This window comes from Entelurus aequoreus, linkage group LG28, assembly GCF_033978785.1.
Source record: "Entelurus aequoreus isolate RoL-2023_Sb linkage group LG28, RoL_Eaeq_v1.1, whole genome shotgun sequence".
In the NCBI taxonomy this organism is placed as follows: domain Eukaryota; kingdom Metazoa; phylum Chordata; class Actinopteri; order Syngnathiformes; family Syngnathidae; genus Entelurus; species Entelurus aequoreus.
In genome coordinates this window covers 15,825,402-15,848,113 of record NC_084758.1, presented here as the reverse complement: position 1 = coordinate 15,848,113, position 22,712 = coordinate 15,825,402, and the positions used below count along the sequence as shown (strand labels likewise).

The 22,712-nt window shown below is 40.6% G+C and overlaps 1 protein-coding gene across 3 annotated transcripts; it reads left to right on the top strand.

Moving 5' to 3' along the window:
- The first annotated feature begins 5,400 nt into the window (after positions 1–5,400).
- LOC133645231 (zinc finger protein OZF-like) lies at positions 5,401–22,543 on the top strand. 3 transcript variants are annotated; one of them, XM_062040118.1, is made up of 4 exons: positions 5,401–5,667; positions 7,514–7,603; positions 7,692–7,863; positions 7,951–9,917. In XM_062040118.1, exons 1-4 carry the CDS (start codon positions 5,490–5,492, stop codon positions 8,219–8,221), a joined length of 711 nt encoding a protein of 236 aa, XP_061896102.1. In that variant the 5' UTR covers positions 5,401–5,489; the 3' UTR covers positions 8,222–9,917. The 3 variants fall into 3 exon arrangements, with proteins under 3 accessions (XP_061896102.1, XP_061896103.1, XP_061896101.1); XM_062040119.1 differs by lacking the exon at positions 7,951–9,917 and having other exon boundaries at positions 7,692–7,879; XM_062040117.1 differs by lacking the exons at positions 7,514–7,603; positions 7,692–7,863; positions 7,951–9,917 and adding an exon at positions 20,769–22,543.
- Positions 22,544–22,712: the final 169 nt, after the last annotated feature.

Genomic DNA, 22,712 nt, shown 5'->3' with positions numbered 1-22,712 from the left:
AGGCAAAGACAAGGAAAAGACCAAAAACAGCATACTGAAAAGACCAATAACCAAGATATGTCCCCTCCAAAAGACTGAAATTGAAGATTAATGAAGATTCAAGATTAATGAACTATAACTGCCAACATATTTTTATTTTGACATTATGAAAAAAAAAAAAAAAAAAAGGAACTGAGAAGAAGAATCGTGTAAAAGTGAATTTAAATGGCTCCCTTTCAAGTAATTGTTACAGTGTAAACAATTAGGGGCCGGTGTGTAGGAGCCATTTAAGGCATCTTTATTTTTGTGTTGGCATTACTTTGTTTTGTCACTAGGTGGCGGGCTTTTTGGTTGAGCAGTGCAGGGGGGAAAGCATATGTAGGAGCACAGGTGAGCCAAACGAGGCAGGACTCAGGTGTGGGAGCACAAACCGTTCTTACCAGCAGCAGACAGCAGCAGACAGCAGCAGACAGCAGCAGACAACAGCAAACCACAGCAGACAACAGCAACAGGCAGGAGAACATATAACACAATATCACTGCAATAATCCCTGGTATGTTTCATTCACCCTGCAAATTCGTTAATAAATATGCATAAACTGGATTTCCGACTGGACCTCACTTCATATACAATGTTTGCTACTGTGTAGGATCACTCCCTCAAACCTGTTGAGTAATGACAATAAATTGGAACATTTGAAGGTGAAGATTGCCATTACAGTTATGAAGGTGTCTGTTACTACATTATATATATACTTGCAGTGTGTATATTGTACATATTACATATTGTTATGAAGGTGTCTGTTACTACATTATATATATACTTGCAGTGTGTATATTGTACATATTACATATTGTTATGAAGGTGTCTGTAACTACATTATATATATATACTTGCAGTGTGTATATTGTACATATTACATATTGTTATGAAGGTGTCTGTTACTACATTATAATATACTTGCAGTGTGTATGTAAAACATATTACGCATTGTTATGAAGGTAACTGTTACTACATTATATACATACTTGCAGTGTGTATATAAAACATATTACCGGTAATATTGTTATGAAGGTGTTTGTTACTACATAATATATATATATATATACTTGCAGTGTGTATATAAAACATATTACACATTGTTATGAAGGTATCTGTTACTACATTATATATATACTTGCAGTGTGTATAATGTACATATTACATATTGTTATGAAGGTGTCTGTTACTACATTATATATATACTTGCAGTGTGTATATTGTACATATTACATATTGTTATGAAGGTGTCTGTTACTACATTATATATATACTTGCAGTGTGTATATTGTACATATTACATATTGTTATGAAGGTGTCTGTTACTACATTATAATGTACTTGCAGTGTGTATATAAAACATTACGCATTGTTATGAAGGTATCTGTTACTACATTATATATATACTTGCAGTGTGTATATAAAACATATTACATATTGTTATGAAGGTGTTTGTTACTACATTATATATATATATACTTGCAGTGTGTATATTGTACATATTACATATTGTTATGAATGTGTCTGTTACTATATTATATATATATACTCGCAGTGTGTATATAAAACGTTGAGAGGATTTTAAGTTGTTTTAGAGGGCTTTGAAGGCTACAACGGTGACTCCCACTAGCCGCATTTTGCAAGCCATTTTTTATCATCTTGAGAATCCTAAAAAAAAAAGGAGACGTGTGTTCTTGTCTCTCATGATTGTGGGAAAAAAAAGTGCTGTGTCCCTTTTAAGTTTGAAGGCTTTGTAGATACACTGAGACCAAGTCTAAGTTCATTATGTTCATTGTGTTTTTGAAACAGCACCATTTTGTTCCTCAGAATTTTCAACTAACTCGAGGTGTTCTGTCCAGAAGATTATTTGAGATTTGTACATTTTTAGAAATTTCTTGTTCTATTTTTTTGGCCAAAGCAAAACAAAGAAAACAAACTGAAGTTGTCTTTATTTTTAAGTTATCATGCCATGATTTTACCCGTCCGGCCCACTTCGGAATAGACGTTCCTCTGACCACAAATGAGTTTGACACCCCTGCTTTGGAGCCTTTCTCTTCTTGTGGCCCTGAACTCATCCAATGGTCGGATTTGCAGTGACCTATGTGATTGAACATCCTGTGAGTGGAGCTTTTCACCTCTTGGAGCTCCAATGCTTCCTCCTGCGGTGCTTTATCAGGCTCACCAGGCGTCAGGTCGTTCAACATTCAACTGGAACACCGAATGAAAACCAACAAATAGCCCAATATTCCACTGAACATACATTTTCACCATAATACTAAATAAATTAACTAGTCTTCCTCCCACCTCCTAAGACATGCACCTGGGGATAGGTTGATTGGCAACACTAAAATTGGCCCTAGTGTGTGAATGTGAGTGTGAATGTTGTCTGTCTATCTGTGTTGGCCCTGTGATGAGGTGGCGACTTGTCCAGTGTAAAAGAAAGGGCATCTCTATCCTCCTTCCTTTAGCCTGAAAAGAAAAGAGTCAAGAAACAGGAGATCGGGAGGAGAATCAGATTGGGCTGGTGCCAATATGGAAAACTGAGCAACATCATGAGAGGAGAAATACCGTTAAGCCTAAAAAGAAAGGTCTTTAATCAATGCGTGTTACCAACCATGACATATGTAGCTGAAACCTGGGCATTGTCAAATAAAATGGAAAAGAAAATAGCAGCAGCACAACACAACATGGAAAGAAATATGCTCAGAATCACATATAAAGACAGAAAAACAAATGAATGGGTGAGAAAACAAACCCAAGTCCAAGACATTATGAGAACTATCAAATTAAGTAAGTGGAAGTGGGCTGGACATATCAGTAGAACAGATAATAGATGGACTTCCCTAATGACATCATGGAGACCCATTGATGGGAGCAGAAATAGAGGAAGACAACGAGTGAGATGGCGAGATGAAATAGACAAATATTGGGGAACAGTGCAGTGGCAGGGAGCAGCTAGAAATCGTTCACTATGGCAGGCTTTCGTCCAGCAGTGGACTGACAACGGCTGATGATGATGATGATCCTCCTTCAAAACCGCACTAAAAGAACACCTCCAGGCAACTTTAAACCCTAAACTAACACTCTCCCTTCCACATCATACCTCTTCGGATTGTAAATAATCAAATGTAGACACTTTTTCTTATACTTTCTGATCTCTCTCGCTATGTCCACTACTTGCTGTACATATCCTACCAAGTCAGTCCTACACTGTTCCAATGTCCATTTCTCTGATGATGCAATTATTGATGACTGAAGTGTTGATACCAACCAAACCTAAACCCCCCCGGCCCCCCTCCATATCCCACACCCCGGATTGTAAATAATTCAATGTATATATTCTGATGATTATCTTGTGTGATGACTGTATTATGATGATAGTATATATCTGTATCATGGACCCCGACTTAAACAAGTTGAAAAACTTATTCGGGTGTTACCATTTAGTGGTCAATTGTACGGAATATGTACTTCACTGTGCAATCTACTAATAAAAGTTTCAATCAATCAATCAATCAATCAATTCCGCCCGATTGTAGCTGAGATAGGCTCCAGAGCCCCCCGCGACCCCGAAGGGAATAAGCGGTAGAAAATGGATGGATAGTTTAAACCAAGGGTCGCCCGTAAGGACCAGATGAGTAGCCCGCTGACCTGTTCTAAAAATAGCTCAAATAGCAGCACTTACCAGTGAGCTGCCTCTATTTTTTAAATTGTATTTATTTACTAGCAAGCTGGTCTCGCTTTGCTCGACATTTTTATTTCTAAGAGAGACAAAACTCAAATAGAGTTTGAAAATCCAAGAAAATATTTTAAAGACTTGGTCTTCACTTGTTTAAATAAATTAATTTATTTTTTTACTTTGCTTCTTATAACTTTCAGAAAGACAATTTTAGAGAAAAAATACAACCTTAAAAATGATTTTAGGATTTTTAAACACATATACCTTTTTACCTTTTAAATTCATTCCTCTTCTTTCCTGACAATTTAAATCAATGTTCAAGTATTTATTTGTTTTAATTGTAAAGAATAATAAATACATTTTAATTTAATTCTTCATTTTAGCTTCTGTTTTTTCGACGAAGAATATTTGTGAAATATTTCTTCAAACTTATTATGATTAAAATTCAAAAAAATGATTCTGGCAAATCTAGAAAATCTGTAGAATCCAATTTAAATCTTATTTCAAAGTCTTTTGAATTTCCTTTAAAATTTTTGTTCTGGAAAATCTAGAAGAAATAATGATTTGTCTTTGTTAGAAATATAGCTTGGTCCAATTTGTTATATATTCTAACAAAGTGCAGATTGGATTTTAAACTCTTTAAAACATGTCATCAAAATTCTCAAATTAATCTTAATCAGGAAAAATTACTAATGATGTTCCATAAATTATTTTTTTAATTTTTTCAAAAAGATTCAAATTAGCTAGTTTTTCTCTTCTTTTTTTCGGTTGAATTTTGAATTTCAAAGAGTCGAAATTGAAGATAAACTATGTTTCAAAATGTAATTTTCATTTTTTTCGTGTTTTCTCCTCTTTTAAACCGTTCAATTAAGTGTTTTTTTCATCATTTATTCCCTACAAAAAACCTTCCGTAAAAGGAAAAGAATTTGAGAGTTGACTTTTGTATTTTACATGAGTTATTATTTGTACAAACATGGTGCAAAGTAATTCATGATTTGTTAAAAAATGTTAATGGATAGCTAGTTAAAATGGGATATTGTGATTTCACAAGACTGTCTTAGAAGTGATCATTTGAAAATGTTCAATTTGAAAAATGTGCACTTAGAGAAAATATAAAAATAAAGTGTTGCATATTGATATTTATCTGTTTCTATATATATTTATTGTGAGAAATCATTAAGATGATCAGTGTTTCCACAAAGATAAATATCATTAATTATTAATAATAACATAGAGTTAAAGGTAAATTGAGCAAATTGGCTATTTCTGGCAATTTATTTAAGTGTGTATCTAACTGGTAGCCCTTCGCATTAATCAGTACCCAAGAAGTAGCTCTTGGTTTCAAAAAGTTTGGGGACCCCTGGTTTAAACCATTCATAAATTCTAACCTTGTACAGTAACTCACTCCTATCAATATTAATCCAGAATGCTTAACAGTACAGTTATGAAAATGTACTGTAACATCACAACAGTGGATGTAAAATCAAACTGATTTGTCACTTCAAGGAGCTGTTGGGGCAGATGCTTGGGCGCAAACTTTCCATTGATTTTAAGCGTTGAATCTGATCCACACTCCGGAACAGAAAGTGGCGGTAATGCACCAGTAAACTGTGCCGCGTAAAACACGAAGACAGTTGTTACTTTTGCGCATGCGTGTTTTTGTAATGGAGCGCATGCGCATAGCTCAAACGTCGCGGCAGCTCAGTACGCCATTAGCGCGGCGACACAGACGTTAGCATCTAGCGTTTAGCATTGCTCAAGTTTGTCGGTGTGCTCGCTACAAGGCATCAACATGTTGAAAGAGTTGGTGAAAGAGCGACTAATGGCGGCAGCTGATGAAATATTCGCGCTGTTTGAAAGCACGATAACGTCGTACGAGGAGGAACTTTGTCGAACGAGAGAGGAGAAGGAGCGACATCGACAACAACTGGAAGCTGTCTGCAAAACTCAAATTGTGCTACACGTTGAAGGTATTTTTACACTTTCACCATCCTTATACTTCATCTTTTACACGACGTCATGTCGCTAATATACGGAACAATATGGAATAGTTTGACATCTATATCGAGTATCTTTAAGAAGTCTTTATTAGCACATGAACAACTTACAGCCATGAGACGCAACCACCTCGTGTCGTCCGTTTTTACGACAGCCGTATTCCAGGTCTGTCTCGGACCCCGTTTACATTAAACCGGCTAAGGTTATCCAGGGTAAAGCCCACCTAACCTTATCCGTGTCCACACACAACAATGCCACCGTTTAAAGGCCTACTGAAATGAAATTGGTTTTATTCAAACGGGGATAGCAGATCCATTCTATGTGTCATACTTGATCATTTTGCGATATTGCCATATTTTTGCTGAAAGGATTTAGTAGAGAACATCGACAATAAAGTTCGCAACTTTTGGTCGCTGATAAAAAAAAGCCTTGCCTGTACCGGAAGTAGCATGACGTCACAGATTGAAGGGCTCCTCACATTTCCCCATTGTTTACACCAGCAGCGAGAGCGATTCGGACCGAGAAAGCGACGATTACCCCATTAATTTGAGCCAGGATGAAAGATTTGTGGATGAGGAACGTGAGAGTGAAGGACTAGAATGCAGTGCAGGACGTATCTTTTTTCGCTCTGACCGTAACTTAGGTACAAGAGTTCATTGGATTCCACACTCTCTCCTTTTTCTATTGTGGATCACGGATTTGTATTTTAAACCACCTCGGATAGTATATCCTCTTCAAAATGAGAGTCGAGAACGTGAAATGGACATTCACAGTGACTTTTATCTCCACGACAATATATCGGTGAAGCTCTTTAGCTACTGAGCTAACGTGATAGCATCGGGCTCAAATGCAGATAGAAACAAAATAAATAAACCACTGACTGGAAGGATAGACAGAAGATCAACAATACTATTAAACCGTGGACATGTAAATACACGGTTAATAATTTCCAGCTTGGCGAAGCTTAAAAATGCTGTTGCTAACAATGCCATTGAAGCTAACTTAGCAACGGGACCTCACAGAGCTATGATAATAACATTAGCGCTCCACCTACGCCAGCCAGCCCTCATCTGCTCATCAACACCCGTGCTCACCTGCGTTCTAGCGATCGACGGAAGGACGAAGGACTTCACCCGATCATAGATGCGGTCGGCGGCTAGCGTCGGATAGCGCGTCTGCTATCCAACTCATAAAGTCTTCCTGGTTGTGTTGCTGTAGTCCGCCGCTAATACACCGATCCCACCTACAACTTTCTTCTTTGCAGTCTCCATTGTTCATTAAACAAATTGCAAAAGATTCACCAACACAGATGTCCAGAATACTGTGGAATTTTGAGATGAAAACAGAGCTTTTTTGTATTGGATTCAATGGGCTCCGAATACTTCCGTTGCCGTCGTGACGTCACACGCATACGTCATTAGGGTTGGGTATCGAGTATCGATTGGAACCGGGACTAACTTTCCGATTCCCCCGGAATCGTTCAAAAGTTTAAATTTCGATTCCTAGTTTCGATACCCAGTCCGCCGACCGGGAAAAAAGAATAAGTCTGCCGACCGGAAGACAAAGCCGCTGAACACCAACGAAGAAGCGCCCACCGCCGGAAGTGTTAGCATAGCCGAGCCTATGTAGCCGAGCGAGTCAGTCAAGCATGGATAGCGGGCGTCGGCGGTCGAAAGTGTGGCTTTATTTTACTAAAAAAAAATGAAATATCGGCGAAATGTAACACATGCGACAGGACTGTTTCGTGCTTAGGAGGGTGCACGTCGAACATGATGAAGCACCTCCGAGTTCATGGAGTACAAATAAATGCGTGTCCAGTCTTCGACGCGCTGTGCCGACCGTCCTCCTGTGCCTCTTCCTCCGACGCCCAGCCTGGCACCTCGGTGACTGCACTGCAGTCCGAATCCGGTAAGTAAAACAATATATATGCAATAAATAATGTGTTTTGCGCCAACGTTGAGGCAGCTAACAAATTAGCCCGCATATTTTTTCATAGACAATTTACAACCTGCAAGCCAGGCTCCGCGATGTGCTCAGCGTACTCCGTTCACCGTAGCGGCAATGGGGAAGATGTCGGTGCCACAGACGGAAGAGTGCCACAGAAAGGTCACTGCACACATAGTCAAAAGACTGCATCCCTTTTCAGAGGTGGAATCTCCAACGTTTAGGTTAGTTAAGCAATAACGTTAGAGCTAAGCTAATTGATACTGGGCTAAACAGTAACAGCAACATTACATGTTTGTTTATGTTTGCAGGGATATGGTGAAAACTCTCAACCCAAAATACATACCACCTTCCAGGGACTACCTGTCAAACACATTGATCCCGGCATGGTACAAGAAGAATCGAGAATCGTCAGGAATCGGAATCGAAACAAAGAATCGGAATCGGAATTGTTCGAATTCAAACGATACCCAACCCTATACGTCATCCTATCTAGACGTTTTCAACCGGAAGTTTAGCGGGAAATTTAAAATTGCACTTTATAAGTTAACCCGGCCGTATTGGCATGTGTTGCAATGTTAAGATTTCATCATTGATATATAAACTATCAGACTGCGTGGTCGGTAGTAGTGGCTTTCAGTAAGCCTTTAAGGTGCGGTAGTGGGAACAAATATGGGGTAAAAATAAATTACACAAGAGGTAATAAAGAAAAAAAACAACAACTAACAATTGAAATAAACAGACTACTATCCAATAAAAATAATAAGCAATCCTGTACAATATACAAAACACTATAGAAATACAAAATACTGTACAATATACAGTACAAGACAAGAGTACCGGAGTAAAAAATAACAATCAGTGTCGGATGTATTGCACTCGAAGCGTAATATTGCACAGTAGGGTATTAGGGTAGGATATTGTATAGGGGTGAATTATTATTATAAGTTAGAGTTCAGGATGGTGACAGCTCTGGGAAAGAAGCTGTCTCTGAGCCTGTTTGTACTGGCTCTGATGCACCTGTAATGCCTGCCCGATGGTAGTAGGTCGAACAGGTGGAAGCCAGGGTGTGTGCTGTCCTTAGTGATGCTTTTTGCTCTGTTGAGACAGCGGGAGTTGTGTAAATCCTTCAGGGAGGGGAGGGGACAGCCGATGATTTTTTTGTGCAGACTTTCTGACCCTCTGACTCGCTCGTTTGTCTGCTTCAGTGCAGCCGGAGTACCACACTGTTATGCAGTACGTCAGCAGGCTCTCGACAGCCGAGCGATAGAAGGTCACCATCAGCTGCCTCTCCAGTCTGTTCTTCCTCAGCACCCTCAGGAAGTGGAGTCTCCGCTGGGCCTTCCGCATGACCGCAGTTGTATTTTGGGTACAGGAGAGGTCAGCAGATATGAGGGTACCGAGGAACTTGAAGGAGCTGACTCTCTCCACCTCCTCGCTGTTGATGTAGAGGGGGGCGGGGTCTGCAGTGTTTTTCCTGAAGTCAAAGATGAGTTCCTTGGTTTTTGTGGTGTTCAGTGCCAGATTATTCACTGAACACCACGCTGATAACTTCAGGACCTCATCTCTGTATGCAGACTCATCCCCCCCCCTGTAATGGGACCCACCACCGTTGTGTCATCGGCGAATTTGATGATGGTGTTCTCCGGGTGGGCTGGACTACAGTCATGGGTGTAGAGGGAATACAGTAAAGGGCTCAGCACACAGCCCTGTGGAGAGCCGATGCTGAGTGTGCGGGAGGAGGAGAGATGAGGGCTGAGTTTCACTGTCTGAGGTCGGTTGGTCAGGAAGTCCTTAATCCAAAGACAGGTGGGTGTGGGGAGGCCTAAATCCAGCAGTTTGGTGACCAGGATGTCTGGAATGATGGTGTTGAAGGCGGAGCTATAGTCGATGAAAAGCATCCTGACATAGCTCCCCCGGTGTTTCAGGTGGCTCAGTGCAGAGTGGAGAGCCATGGTTATGGCGTCGTCCGTGGATCTGTTCGCCCGATAGGCAAACTGCTGAGGGTCTAGGGTGGGGGGAGGCAGGCTTGGATGTGGTGTAGGACTAGCCTCTCGAAGCACTTCATGATGACAGGTGTGAGTGCTACTGGGCGATAGTCGTTGAGGTTGTTTGTGGCAGCTTTCTTGGGTACCGGGATAATTGTGGCGGATTTAAGGCAGGGTGGGATGAGTTCCTGTGCCAAGGAGATGTTGAAGAGGACGGTGATAATGCAGGAGAGATGGTCAGCACATGCTTTGAGCACCTTCCCGGGTACACCGTCCGGACCAGCCGCCTTCCTGGGGTTCACTGCCTTGAGCACCCGTCTGACCTTGTGCTCCTCAAGAGTGAGTGTGGGAGTGCTGGGGGGGGTTGTGAGGGCTGGGGGTGGTGTGGTTGTGACTGTTTGACGTCTCAAAGCGTGATGCGTTACTGCGTTATTTTACGTTATTTTTTATGTAGTATCGGCTAGAAACAGAAGATCTGAGTGTGTTTTATTGGAGCGCTGCGGTGTCGTTCTTCTGTGTCACAAGACCGTAGTTGAGGGGCGCAGGGGAGACGTTCCTCAGGGCCTATGTACTTCGGGGCTAACAACCTTCACTGAATGACGAGGCCGGCGGTTTGTTGCAACTTTGTGACTTTATTGGATGCAGCCATCCACCAAGCTAGAGCACCTGCACGCACTCATTGTCGCCGTTCCCTCACCTCTCTCGCCCACTCACTCACTGACGTCACTCACCTCACATGCTGTCATATCTTAAAGGGCCACACACACACACACACACATACGCTACTCTCATAACAACTAACAAGACATCATGGTGAAGCCAGAAGTCGAGTTTCTTAACATGGAGACATTCTCAATACTTTTCTTTTGTCGAGCACAAAGAAAATAACATTTTAGTTAAATGTAAGTTGTGTCTTGGATCAAAGATCCTATCTACTTAAAGTTAAAGTGCCATTATGTTGCAGCTATTTAAAATAGTTTTGTCAATTTGTTCTGACCTGAAATAAATTGGCCCTTTGAAACATATCTTTGTCTTTGTGTGTTGTATGTAGACCACATTGTTTGTGTGTTGTATGTAGACCACATTGCTTAGCAGAGTTCAGTGATGCAAATGCATGTCAAGTTGATCAACACATTGTATTATTGTCCAGTGCAATAACACTACTGAAATGAAGGGTAAAAGGGGTGCCTTAAAAAAACAGAAGAAAAAAAAGAAGTAACTAAATAGTTACTTTTCACAGTAACACATTACTTTTTGGTGTTAGTAACTGAGTTACTTTTGAAATAAAGTAACTAGTAACTGTAACTAGTTGCTGGTTTTCAGTAACTAACCCAACACTGGCTGTGAGGCCCTATTAGTGAATCACACTTGAGCCATCATAAATTAATCAACTCTTTATTAGACACATAAACAATGTAATAAAGAAAATGTTACATCAATCAAACTAGGGATCTAGATATCTGGTCAGGACACTACTCACTCTTTTGCCTTCACCTTCATTGTCCATTCGTTTTTGGTGACTTTATATACTCTGGACCTTGACGTTGAGTCCGCAATAACTGATGCAGTCTGCTTTGCCAGTCCAAATGCATTCGCCGTTTTCCGTAGTCTTCCTTCGACAGCCAGGTAATACAAAGCACACGCTACCTTTTTTTATCACATCCACGAGAGCTCGCATTCTCGTTGACTCTTCTTCGGCAAATGGACAAAGTTTTTCGGTAAGTAGAATCACAGCTGACCTGGACATTTGAAAGTTATCTTGCCGTCTTCGAAGTGTAGTATCTCAAATAGCTGCAATGGCTTTCTCTTAAGGTATTCATGTGTGATTTTAACAAGCGTCTGTACATGTAGAGCAAGGAGAAACACGGCACGTCTGGATGACTCGCCTCCAGTGTTGGGTTAGTTACTGAAAACCAGTAACTAGCTACAGTTTCTAGTTACTTTATTTCAAAAGTACCTCAGTTACTTACACCAAAAAGTAATGCGTTACTTTGAAAAGTAACTATTTAGTTACTTCTTTTTTTCTTCTTTTTTTTTTTTAAGGCTCCCATAAATGCCCTTTTAGCCTTCATTTCAGTACTGTTATTGCACTGGAGAATAATACAATCTGTTGATCAACTTGGCATGCATTTGCATCACTGAACTCTGCTAAGCAATGTGGTCTACATACAACACACAAAGACAAAGATTTGTTTCAAAGGGCCAATTTATTTCGGGCCAGAACAAATTGACAAAACTATTTTAAATAGCTACAACATAACATACGTAAGTAACAAACAGCATAATAACAATATACTGTAGCTGCAAACCTGGCTTCACCCAAGGAAGGCACACATGACATACACAAAGCCTAACCAGGCATTTTTTCTCTCTCAAGGAATTCGGAAATAAAATCATGTCTTCAGGAGATCAACACTGTACTGAAGCCCAGAACACTCTACGCTTTTCCCCATTTTTAGTTTAGAGATAAGGAAAGATTGGCCTGGCCCACTAGGATCCCTCTTTATGTTTGTGAACTTTATAGTCTATACATTTAGAGTGATGTGATAATCAAACACTCTAGAAGTCTAGAATGAAAGAGTATATAAGAGAATTGACAGAGAGTGTGTACCTTCAGTGCTGAATGATGAGCAGAGGCAGAGTTTGGAGTGTTTTCTTTAGCTCGCTTTCCATGTTTATGTACTCACTGTCCAGGTACGTGGAACATGTTTTCCGTGCCATTTGCTGTTTGACGCCGGTATCATGCTAATTAGGTGCCTGAAAGCGGGTGACTCCACTGTAGAAATAGCCTGCATGTCTTCTATCTAGCACATACGCTGCAATGGCACTATCAACTTTGTCCTGTTTTGTCCAATTTGCTCGCGCCTTTGTTGACAAAGTGGTGACCCTCGCCCCGCCCTTGTTTGTGAACGACTGAGCATTCCATGGAAGCTGCTTTTGTACCCAATCGTGGCACCCATCTGTTCCCAATTAGCCTGTTCACCCGTGGGATTTTCCAAGTGTTTGATGAGCATTTCTCAACTTTCTCAGTCTTTTTTGCCACTTGTGCCAGCTTTTTCTAAACATGTTGCTAGCATCAAAATCCAAATGAGCTAATATTTGCAAAAAATAACACAGTTTACCAATTCGAACATTCAGTATCTTGTCTTTGCTGTCTATTCAATTGAATATTGGTTGAAAGGGATTTGCATATCATTGTATTCTGTTTTTTATTTACCATTTACACAACGTGCCAACTTCACTGGTTTTGGGTTTTGTAATTGCAAACATATCTAGTAATTGATATGGTGGGATTGTGGGGTATGAGAGTGTTATGATAAATTCTATATGTGCAGAAATTGCCCAGCCTGGCACTGGTTAGTTCAATTTACTCCAGCCAGGATAACAGGCTCGCTAATTGTCTGTGTCCCAGCCTGCTCTAGTGTTGCTAGTCAAGTGAGACTCCCACAGTAATTTAGAAAGAGTGATGTCGCCTTCCTGGTTAGGGTGAAGGCCGTGCATCCTCAGCAGAGTTGGTCTGCACCAGAAGGATGGCCAAATATCTATGAAGTTATAACCCTGTTCACGACAAATGATAGCCAGATGTATGTGCCCTCCCTACTTTGTACCGTCAGCTGTGTCCGAAAGAGCCAGATCACGCATATAAGCGGCCGAAATTAGTTTCCTCTGTAGGGTGGATGGATTCACGCTAAAACTCACCACAGCTTTTTTGCTTCAAGAAGAGCCGGTTGATGTGGCATCGAGTCCACATGCCATCTCTGATGATGCGTTACGGACATGCTCAGATGGGATGAAGCCCCATGGTCGACCAAGGACACGCTAAAGCAGTGTTTTTCAACCTTTTTTGAGCCAAGGCACATTTTTTTGCGTTGAAAAAATCCTGAGGCACACCACCAGCAGAAGTCATTAAAAAACTAAACTCGGTTGACAGTGAAAAGTCGTTGTCGCAATTGTTGGATATGACTTTAAAGCATAACCAAGCATGCATCACTATAGCTCTTATCTCAAAGTAGGTGTACTGTCACCACCTGTCACATCACGCCATGACTTATTTTGAGTTCTTTGCTGTTTTCCTGTGTGTGGTGTTTTAGTTCTTGTCTTGCGCTCCTATTTTGGTGGCTTTTTCACTTTTTTTGGTATTTTCCTGTAGCAGTTTCAGTGTTTCCCATAAACTGCCAAGATACCTGTGGCAGTGGGGGCGTGGCTATGGGCTTGGTCACCATGACATCATCGAGTAATTTGCATAATTTACTACAATGATATGATTTTCTCTAAAAAGGCTCAAAAAATGTATACTTACTAATTAATAATAACAGTTTTGTTTTAAACGTCCATCCATCCATCCATCCATTTTACAATATAATTACAACACTTTATGTACATATTTATATACAGATTTGAACAATAAGTTATTCACTGAAATATATTTATTAATTGTGGTTCTTACAAAAAATATATCTTATAAAATATAAAAGCTAAAATGTCTCTTAAAGTTCTGCCCCTTTCATTAGTGCATACTAAATAATTTAACTTTAGCCTACTACTACAACCATATTATTTACCAGCAACATAAAGTGAAACAGAGGCAGAGGTGTCCTGCCACAGTCAGTAACAAATAAACAGAAAACAGTAGTGGTGGTAGATAGACACAGAGCTTCATCAAACATCTGATCCACTGAACAAAGAGCTCACTGACAAAGCTTAACCTATTGTTACTATAACAATCTACAAGGTTAATGTAGGTTGCTTCTCTTTCTTCCCCTCCATTTTTCTGCATTCTTTCGTATCTCAAGTTATCATTACATACAGGTATATGTATTGTTGCATTTGAACAACTGTATTGTTGATAATAAAGGTAAAGTATTGGTATTGTTCATTATCAATAGCGCTATTTCTATTGGTATTTGTATTGCTCCATTTGTAGTGTAATAATGCTCACTGTCATTTCTGTATTGTGTTTTATTTTCGCTAACTGCTTATTTGCTATTACTTTTACCATCATATTTGTACATGTCGTATTTGCTGATGTTGCTCTATTGTTGTTGTTGTTGTTGTGTTTGCTGTTGTTGTTTTTGTCTCTCTGTCTAATCCCCCTCTTGTCCCCACAATTCCCCCTCTGTCTTCTTTTCTCTCTCTTTCTATCCCCTCCTGCTCCAGCCCGGCTGCACCAAATGATAATATAAATACATTTAATAAAGTCAAATACAAATAAGGCAACAAGAGAAGTATCCTACACTTCTCTTTTGTAAAGTAAATTTGAACAGCCTGTATGGGCATCTACATCTGCTATATGATTTGCCTGAGAAGCTGGACAGGACAAAAAAATAATTTTATTTTTATTTATTTATTTTTATTTTTATTTATTTATTTTTTATTTGTGGCGGACGTAATTCTTTCGTGGCGGGCCGCCACAAATAAATGAATGTGTGGGAAACACTGCTCTTAGCGCAGACAGGATGAAGCAGAGTTTTTATTGTGAAGGCAGGAACTGTGCAGTCGGTCTTTGGAGTTTTGACGACAGGTACGGCGCCAGAGTCTGTTGAAATAAAAAGTGTTTCTCGCCTTCCTGTCGGTAATTTTTTCTTAATAATGAGCTGACAGCAGCCAGCGTCATCTCACAAGACCCTCGGGTGCCGTGAATGTCAATCAAGTGACGAAAGTGACGTCATAGTGAAGATTTATGATCAGTCATTTTTAGGACTATTTTTTTTAATGCCTGGCTGGCGAACGACTGACACACCCTCCGCGATTGACCGGCAGCTCGCGGTCGACGTAATGAACACCCCTACTTTAAAGCATAACCAAGCATGCATCACTATAGCTCTTGTCTCAAAGTAGGTGTACTGTCCCAACCTGTCACATCACGCCGTGACTTATTTTGAGTTTTTTGCTGTTTTCCTGTGTGTAGTGTTTTAGTTCTTGTCTTGCGCTCCTATTTTGGTGTCTTTTTCTCTTTTTTCTGTATTTTCCTGTAGCAGTTTCATGTCTTCCTTTGAGCGATATTTCCCGCATCTACTTTGTTTTAGCAATCAAGAATATTTCGGTTGTTTTTATCCTTCTTTGTGCGGACATTGTTGATTGTCATGTGATGTCCGGATGTACATTGTGGATGCCGTCTTTGCTCCACACACTGTAAGTCTTTGCTGTCGTCCAGCATTCTGTTTTTGTTTACTTCGTAGCCAGTTCAGTTTTAGTTTCGTTCTGCATAGCCTTCCCTAAGCTTCAATGCCTTTTCTTAGGGGCACTCACCTTTTGTTTATTGTGATTTAAGCATTATACACCTTTTTACCTGCACACTGCCCCCCCCCCCCCTGTTTCCAACATCTACAAAGCAATTAGCTACCGGCTGCCACCTACTGATATGAAAGAGTATTACACGGTTACTCTGCCGAGCTCTAGACAGCACCAACACTCAACAACAACACATCATTTGAAGACTATAATTACTGGTTTGCAAAAATATTTTTAACCCAAATAGGGGAAATTAGATCATCTCCCACGGCACACCAGACTGTATCTCACGACACACTAGTGTGCCGCGGTACAGTGGTTGAAAAACACTACGCTAGAGGGATTATGACTTTGAACTGGCCCTGAGACTCCTCGGGTGTCTCCCCGGTGGAACTGGACGAGGTGACTGTATATTGGGAAGTCTGGGCTTCTGACTGTGACTGCTGGCCCTGCAATCAGGATAAGCAGGAGAAAATTGATACTGTAGTTTTAACCACTGATGCATCAACACACATTCATCCATCCGTTTTCTACCGCTTGTCCCTTTTTGAGAGTCACGGGGGGGGGGGCTGGAGCCTAACCCAAAGGCAGGGTACACCCTGGACAAGTCGTTGGGCCAACACAGATAGACAACATTCACACACAAGGGCCAATTTAGTAAAACAAACACATGTCTGACTAAAGCAGGGATGTGAAAGTCAAGGCCCGCGGGCCAAATCTGGCCTGCGAAGGAATTATCTATGGCCCCCCTTGATGATATTTGATTAGTATTAGAACTGGCCCGCAGGCCACAGCCGCCTGCTGCTGTTTTGCACGCACCAATACTCCCTCAGTCCTGGCGCTAGGAATTTTCTAAATGGGGTCATCAAGTCATAAAAACGGGGTCCCACAGTAAGTTTTTGGGGTCCCACTTTTTTGTAAATGTTTTGAAAACAATTGATGCATGTATGTATTATCCTGTTTTATCTCACATTCTATATTATGTTTTGGAAAAAGGTTGCCATAAACGTTAGTTAAAGGCCTACTGAAACCCACTACTACCGACCACGCAGTCTGATAGTTTATATATCAATGATGAAATCTTAACATTGCAACACATGCCAATACGGCCGGGTTAACTTATAAAGTGCAATTTTAAATTTCCCGCTAAACTTCCGGTTGAAAACTCCTTTGGATGATGACGTATGCGCGTGACGTAGCCAGTGAAACAGAAGTATCGGTAGCCCATTGAAGCCAATACAAAATAGCTCTGTTTTCATTTCATAACCCTCCAGCAATCGGAGGGTTGCTGGTTACTGGGGTTCGATCCCCACCTTCTACCATCCTAGTCATGTCCGTTGTGTCCTTGGGCAAGACACTTCACCCTTGCTCCTGATGGCTGCTGGTTAGCGCCTTGCATGGCAGCTCCCGCCATCAGTGTGTGAATGTCTGTGTGAATGGGTGAATGTGGAAATACTGTCAAAGCGCTTTGAGTACCTTGAAGGTAGAAAAGCGCTATACAAGTATAACCCATTTATCATTTATTTATTTATAATTCCACAGTATTCTGGACATCTGTGTTGCTGAATCTGTTGCAATTTGTTTAATGAACAATGAAAAATGCAAAGAAGAAAGTTGTAGGTGGGATCGGTGTATTAGCGGCTGGCTGCAGCAACACAACCAGGAAGACTTTGACTCGGATAGCAGACGCGCTAGCCGACGCTAGCCACCGACCGCACGGATGATCGTGGTGAAGTCCTTCTTCCTTCCGTCGATCGCTGAAACGCAGGTGAGCACGGGTGTTGATGAGCAGATGAGGGCTGGCTGGCGTTGGTGGAGCGCTAATGTTTTTATCATAGCTCTGTGAGGTCCCGTTATACTAAGTTAGCTTCAATGGCGTCGTTAGCAACCGCATTTTTAAGCTTCGCCAAGCTGGAAAGCATTAACCGTGTATTTACATGTTCATGGTTTAATAGTATTGTTGATTTTCTGTCTATCCTTCCAGTCAGGGGTTTATGTATTTTGTTTCTATCTGCATTAGAGCCCGATGCTTTTACGTTAGCTCCCTAGCTAAGTTAGCTTCAATGGCGTCGTTAGCAACCGCATTTTTAAGCTTCGCCAAGCTGGAAAGCATTAACCGTGTATTTACATGTCCATGGTTTAATAGTATTGTTGATTTTCTGTCTATCCTTCCAGTCAGGGATTTATTTAATTTGTTTCTATATGCAGTTAAGCACGATGCTATCACGTTAGCTACGTAGCTAAAGTGTTTCGTCGATGTATTGTCGTGGAGATAAAAGTCACTGTGAATGTCCATTTCGCGTGCTCTACTCTCATTTTCAAGAGGATATAGTATCCGAGCTGGTTTAAAATACAAATCCGTGATCCACAATAGAAAAAGGAGAGAGTGTGGAATCAAATGAGCCAGCTTGTACCTAAGTTACGGTCAGAGCGAAAAAAATATATGTCTTGCACTGCATTCTAGTCCGTCACTCTAACGTTCCTCATCCACGAATCTTTCATCCTCGCTCAAATTAATGGGGTAATCGTCGCTTTCTCGGTCCGAATCGCTCTAGCTGCATTGAAAACAATAGGAAAATATGAGGAGGTGATCAACTGACTACGTCACGCTACTTCCGGTAGGGGCAAGGCTTTTTTTTTATCAGAGACCAAAAGTCGCGAACTTTATCGTCGATGTTCTCTACTAAATCCTTTCAGCAAAAATATGGCAATATCGCGAAATGATCAAGTATGACACATAGAATGGATCTGCTATCCCCGTTTAAAAAAAAAAAAAATCATTTCAGTAGGCCTTTAATTTATTTTAAAAAATAATACAAAAGAAAACAAATGTTTATGCATATGTAAATGTATTCAGTAAACATTCATTCACTTTTTTCTTTCCTTCATGGATCTAATTTTTACTGCTGCCGGTATTTTTTCTGTATTTTTATTGTAATATTTTCAGAAAGTGTTTGTTTTATTTTTGGCCAAAGTAAGACAAAGAAAACAATGTGGAGTTGTCTTTATTTTTTTCGTTTTAAAGGCCTACTGAAACCCACTACTACCGACCATGCAGTCTGATAGTTTAAATATCAATGATGAAATCTTAACATTGCAACACATGCGAATACGGCCTGGTTAGATTAGTAAAGTGCAATTTTTAAATTTCCCGTGAAATATTTTGCTGAAAACGTCTCGATATGATGACGTTTGCGCGTGACGTTCCACAGTATTCTGGACATCTGTGTTGGTGAATCTTTTGCAATTTGTTTAATGAACAATGAAGACAGCAAAGAAGAAAGCTGTAGGTGGGATCGGTGTATTAGCGGCTGGCTGCAGCAACACAACCAGGAGGACTTTGAGTTGGATAGCAGACGCGCTACCGTGAGTACGCAGCTGTGGCTTCCAAACATTTGATCGCTTGCCCGTACGTGCGTGCCGCCATGTGCATGTCACGTACGTAACTTTGGGGAAATATATGTGCTGTATGAACTTTACGGAGGTCAACGGTACTTTGGGCTGTGGGATTGAGTGTGTTGTGCGGGTGTTTGAGTTGTATTGGTGGGTTATATGGACGGGAGGGGGGAGGTCAGTGTTTCCCATAAACTGCCAAGATACCTGTGGCGGTGGGGTCGTGGCTATGGGCGTGGTCACCATGACATCATCGAGCAATTTGCATAATTTACTACAATGATATGATTTTCTCTAAAAACGCTCAAAAAATGTATACTTACTAATTAATAATAACAGTTTTGTTTTAAACGCCCATCCATCCATCCATCCATACATTTTACAATATAATTACAACACTTTATGTACATATTTATATACAGATTTGAACAATAAGTTATTCACTGAAATATATTTATTAATTGTGGTTCTTACAAAAAATATATCTTATAAAATATAAAAGCTAAAATGTCTCTCAAAGCTCTGCCCCTTTAATTAGTGCATACTAAATAATTTTACTTTAGCCTACTACTACAACCATATTATTTACCAGCAACATAAAGTGAAACAGAGGCAGAGGTGTCCTGCCACAGTCAGTAACAAATAAACAGAAAACAGTAGTGGTCAAATACAAGTAAGGCAACAAGAGATGTATCCTACACTTCTCATTTGTAAAGTAAATCTGAACAGCCTATATGGGCATCTACATCAACTATATGATTTGCCTGAGAAGCTGGGCAGGACAAAAAAAATAAAACATTTTATTTATTTTATTTTATTGTATTTTTTTATTTGTGGCGGACGTAATTATTTCGTGGCGGGGCGCCACAAATAAATGAATGTGTGGGAAACACTGGAGGTGTTTGTTATGCGGATTAATTTGTGGCATATTAAATATAAGCCTGGTTGTGTTGTGGCTAATAGAGTATATATATGTCTTGTGTTTATTTACTGTTTTAGTCATTCCCAGCTGAATATCAGGTCCCACCCGCCTCTCACAGCATCTTCCCTATCTGAATTGCTTCCACTGCCCTCTAATCCTTCACTCTCACTTTCCTCATCCACGAATCTTTCATCCTCGCTCAAATTAATGGGGTAATCGTCGCTTTCTCGGTGCGAATCGCTCTCGCTGCTGGTGGCCATGATTGTAAACAATGTGCAGATGTGAGGAGCTCCACAACCTGTGACGTCACGCTACTTCCGGTACATGCAAGGCTTTTTTATCAGCGACCAAAAGTTGCGAACTTTATCGTCGATGTTCTCTACTAAATCCTTTCAGCAAAAATATGGCAATATCGCAAAATAATCAAGTATGAAACATAGAATGGACCTGCTATCCCCGTTTGAATAAGAAAATCTCATTTCAGTAGGCCTTTAATGCCATGCTTTTAATAGTCCGACCCGCATTTTCTTCCATGCGGCCCCTGAGCTAAAATGAGTTTGACACCCCTGGACTGAAGTGTGTTTGTGTCCTATAGACATCCAGCAGCTGAGTGGTCGTCGAGAAGAACATCCACCGACGCCACAGGACGGAAGATCCACTTTGATGCAGGAGGATCCACAGCCCACCCACCTTAAGGAGGAAAAGAAGGAAGGTTGGATCAGTCAGTCAGGAGAAGAGTGTCTTCTCGGGCCGCAGGAGGCTGATCTCACCAAGTTGCCTCTGACTGGTGTCTCTGTGAAGACTGAAGACAGACCACAAGTTGACCACCTCTTAGCTCCTCTATCAGATAGTGAGGACGTAACATCACACTCTGCTGAGGATGAAGACGAGAACTACACCCAAGTACCTTTGAGCAGCGATACGGACGGTAAGGGTGATACCAGGACTCACACTGACAACCAACACCCTGAATGCTCTGAAGAGAAGACGGATAAAAAATGTTCTACCTGCTCGTTTGGTGCCCAAAGCGTTTGTAATAAAAGGGATTCTGCTCCACACACAGGCAAAAAAACCTTCATATGCTCCGTTTGCGGCAGTAGTTTTTCTCGAAAGTCCACTTTGACTGTACACATGAGAATGCACACAGGAGAAAAACCTTTTAATTGTTCAGTTTGTGGCGACACATTTTCTCAGAGAAGCTCTTTGACCGGGCACATGAGAGTACACACAAGCGAGAAACCTTTTATTTGTACAGTTTGTGGTGATAAATTTTCTCAGAGTTCCAGCCTGACATTGCACATGAGAACGCACACGGGAGAAAAACCTTTTAATTGTTCAGTTTGTGGCGACACATTTTCTCAGAGGGGCTCTTTGACTGCGCACATAAGAGTGCACACAAGCGAGAAAGCTTTTATTTGTACAGTTTGTGGTGATACGTTTTCCCAGAGTTCTAGCCTGACATTTCACATGAGAACGCACACAGGAGTCAAACCTTTTAATTGCTCAGTCTGTGGTGACACATTTTCTCAGAGGGGCTCTTTGACTGCGCACATAAGAGTGCACACAAGCGAGAAACCTTTTATTTGTACAATTTGTGGTGAAACATTTACCCGGAGTTCCAGCCTGACATTACACATGAGAACGCACACAGGAGTCAAACCCTTTATTTGTTCGGTTTGTGGCTACAAATTTCCTCGGAGGTCCAGCCTGAAGTTGCACATGGCAAAACATACCGGAATAAAACCTTTCGTTTGCTCAGTTTGCCACAATCGATTTTCTCAGAAGTACTCTTTAACTGTGCACATGAGAACACACACAGGAGAAAAACCTTTCATATGTTCAGTTTGTGGCGATACATTTTCCCGGCGGGACAGAATGAAATCACACATGACAAAACACACAGGATAAAATCATTTTAGTTGTCCAATAAGGGATAAAGGTTATTAAGATAAGCAACGTTTGACAGCACACATGTCGACACACAGCGGAGAATAAATGTTTCCCTGTCCAGTTTGTGCTACAAGACTGTCAAGTTGTGGAAGTGGAATGTCTCACGCAAGAAGTGGAAGTAGTCATTTTAGTAGTAGTTGATTTTAGATTCCCTCATGAGTTCCAGGTTAGTGTGCCACTAAGAACAGCAGCTACATTATTTTAAATCAACTCTGAAGCAAAAAGGAAATGTTGACCTACATGATAAGACAGTCTGATTGTTTGAGGACAACAGGGATAGAGTTTTTCCTCAAATCAAAAAGTGTTTGGTATATTATCCGTCTTTATGATGCACCAACATGTACTTCATCAGTTAATAAAATGAGCTGAAAACCACACATCAAGCACATAGAGCCGTTGTCAAAAGTTGACATACACTTGTAAAGAACATAATGTCATGGCTGTCTTGAGTTTCCAATCATTTCTACAACTCTTATTTGTTTGTGATAGAGTGATTGGAGCACATACTTGTTGGTCCCAAAAAACATTCATGAAGTTTGGTTCTTTTATGAATTTATTATGGGTCTACTGAAAATGTGAGCAAATCTGC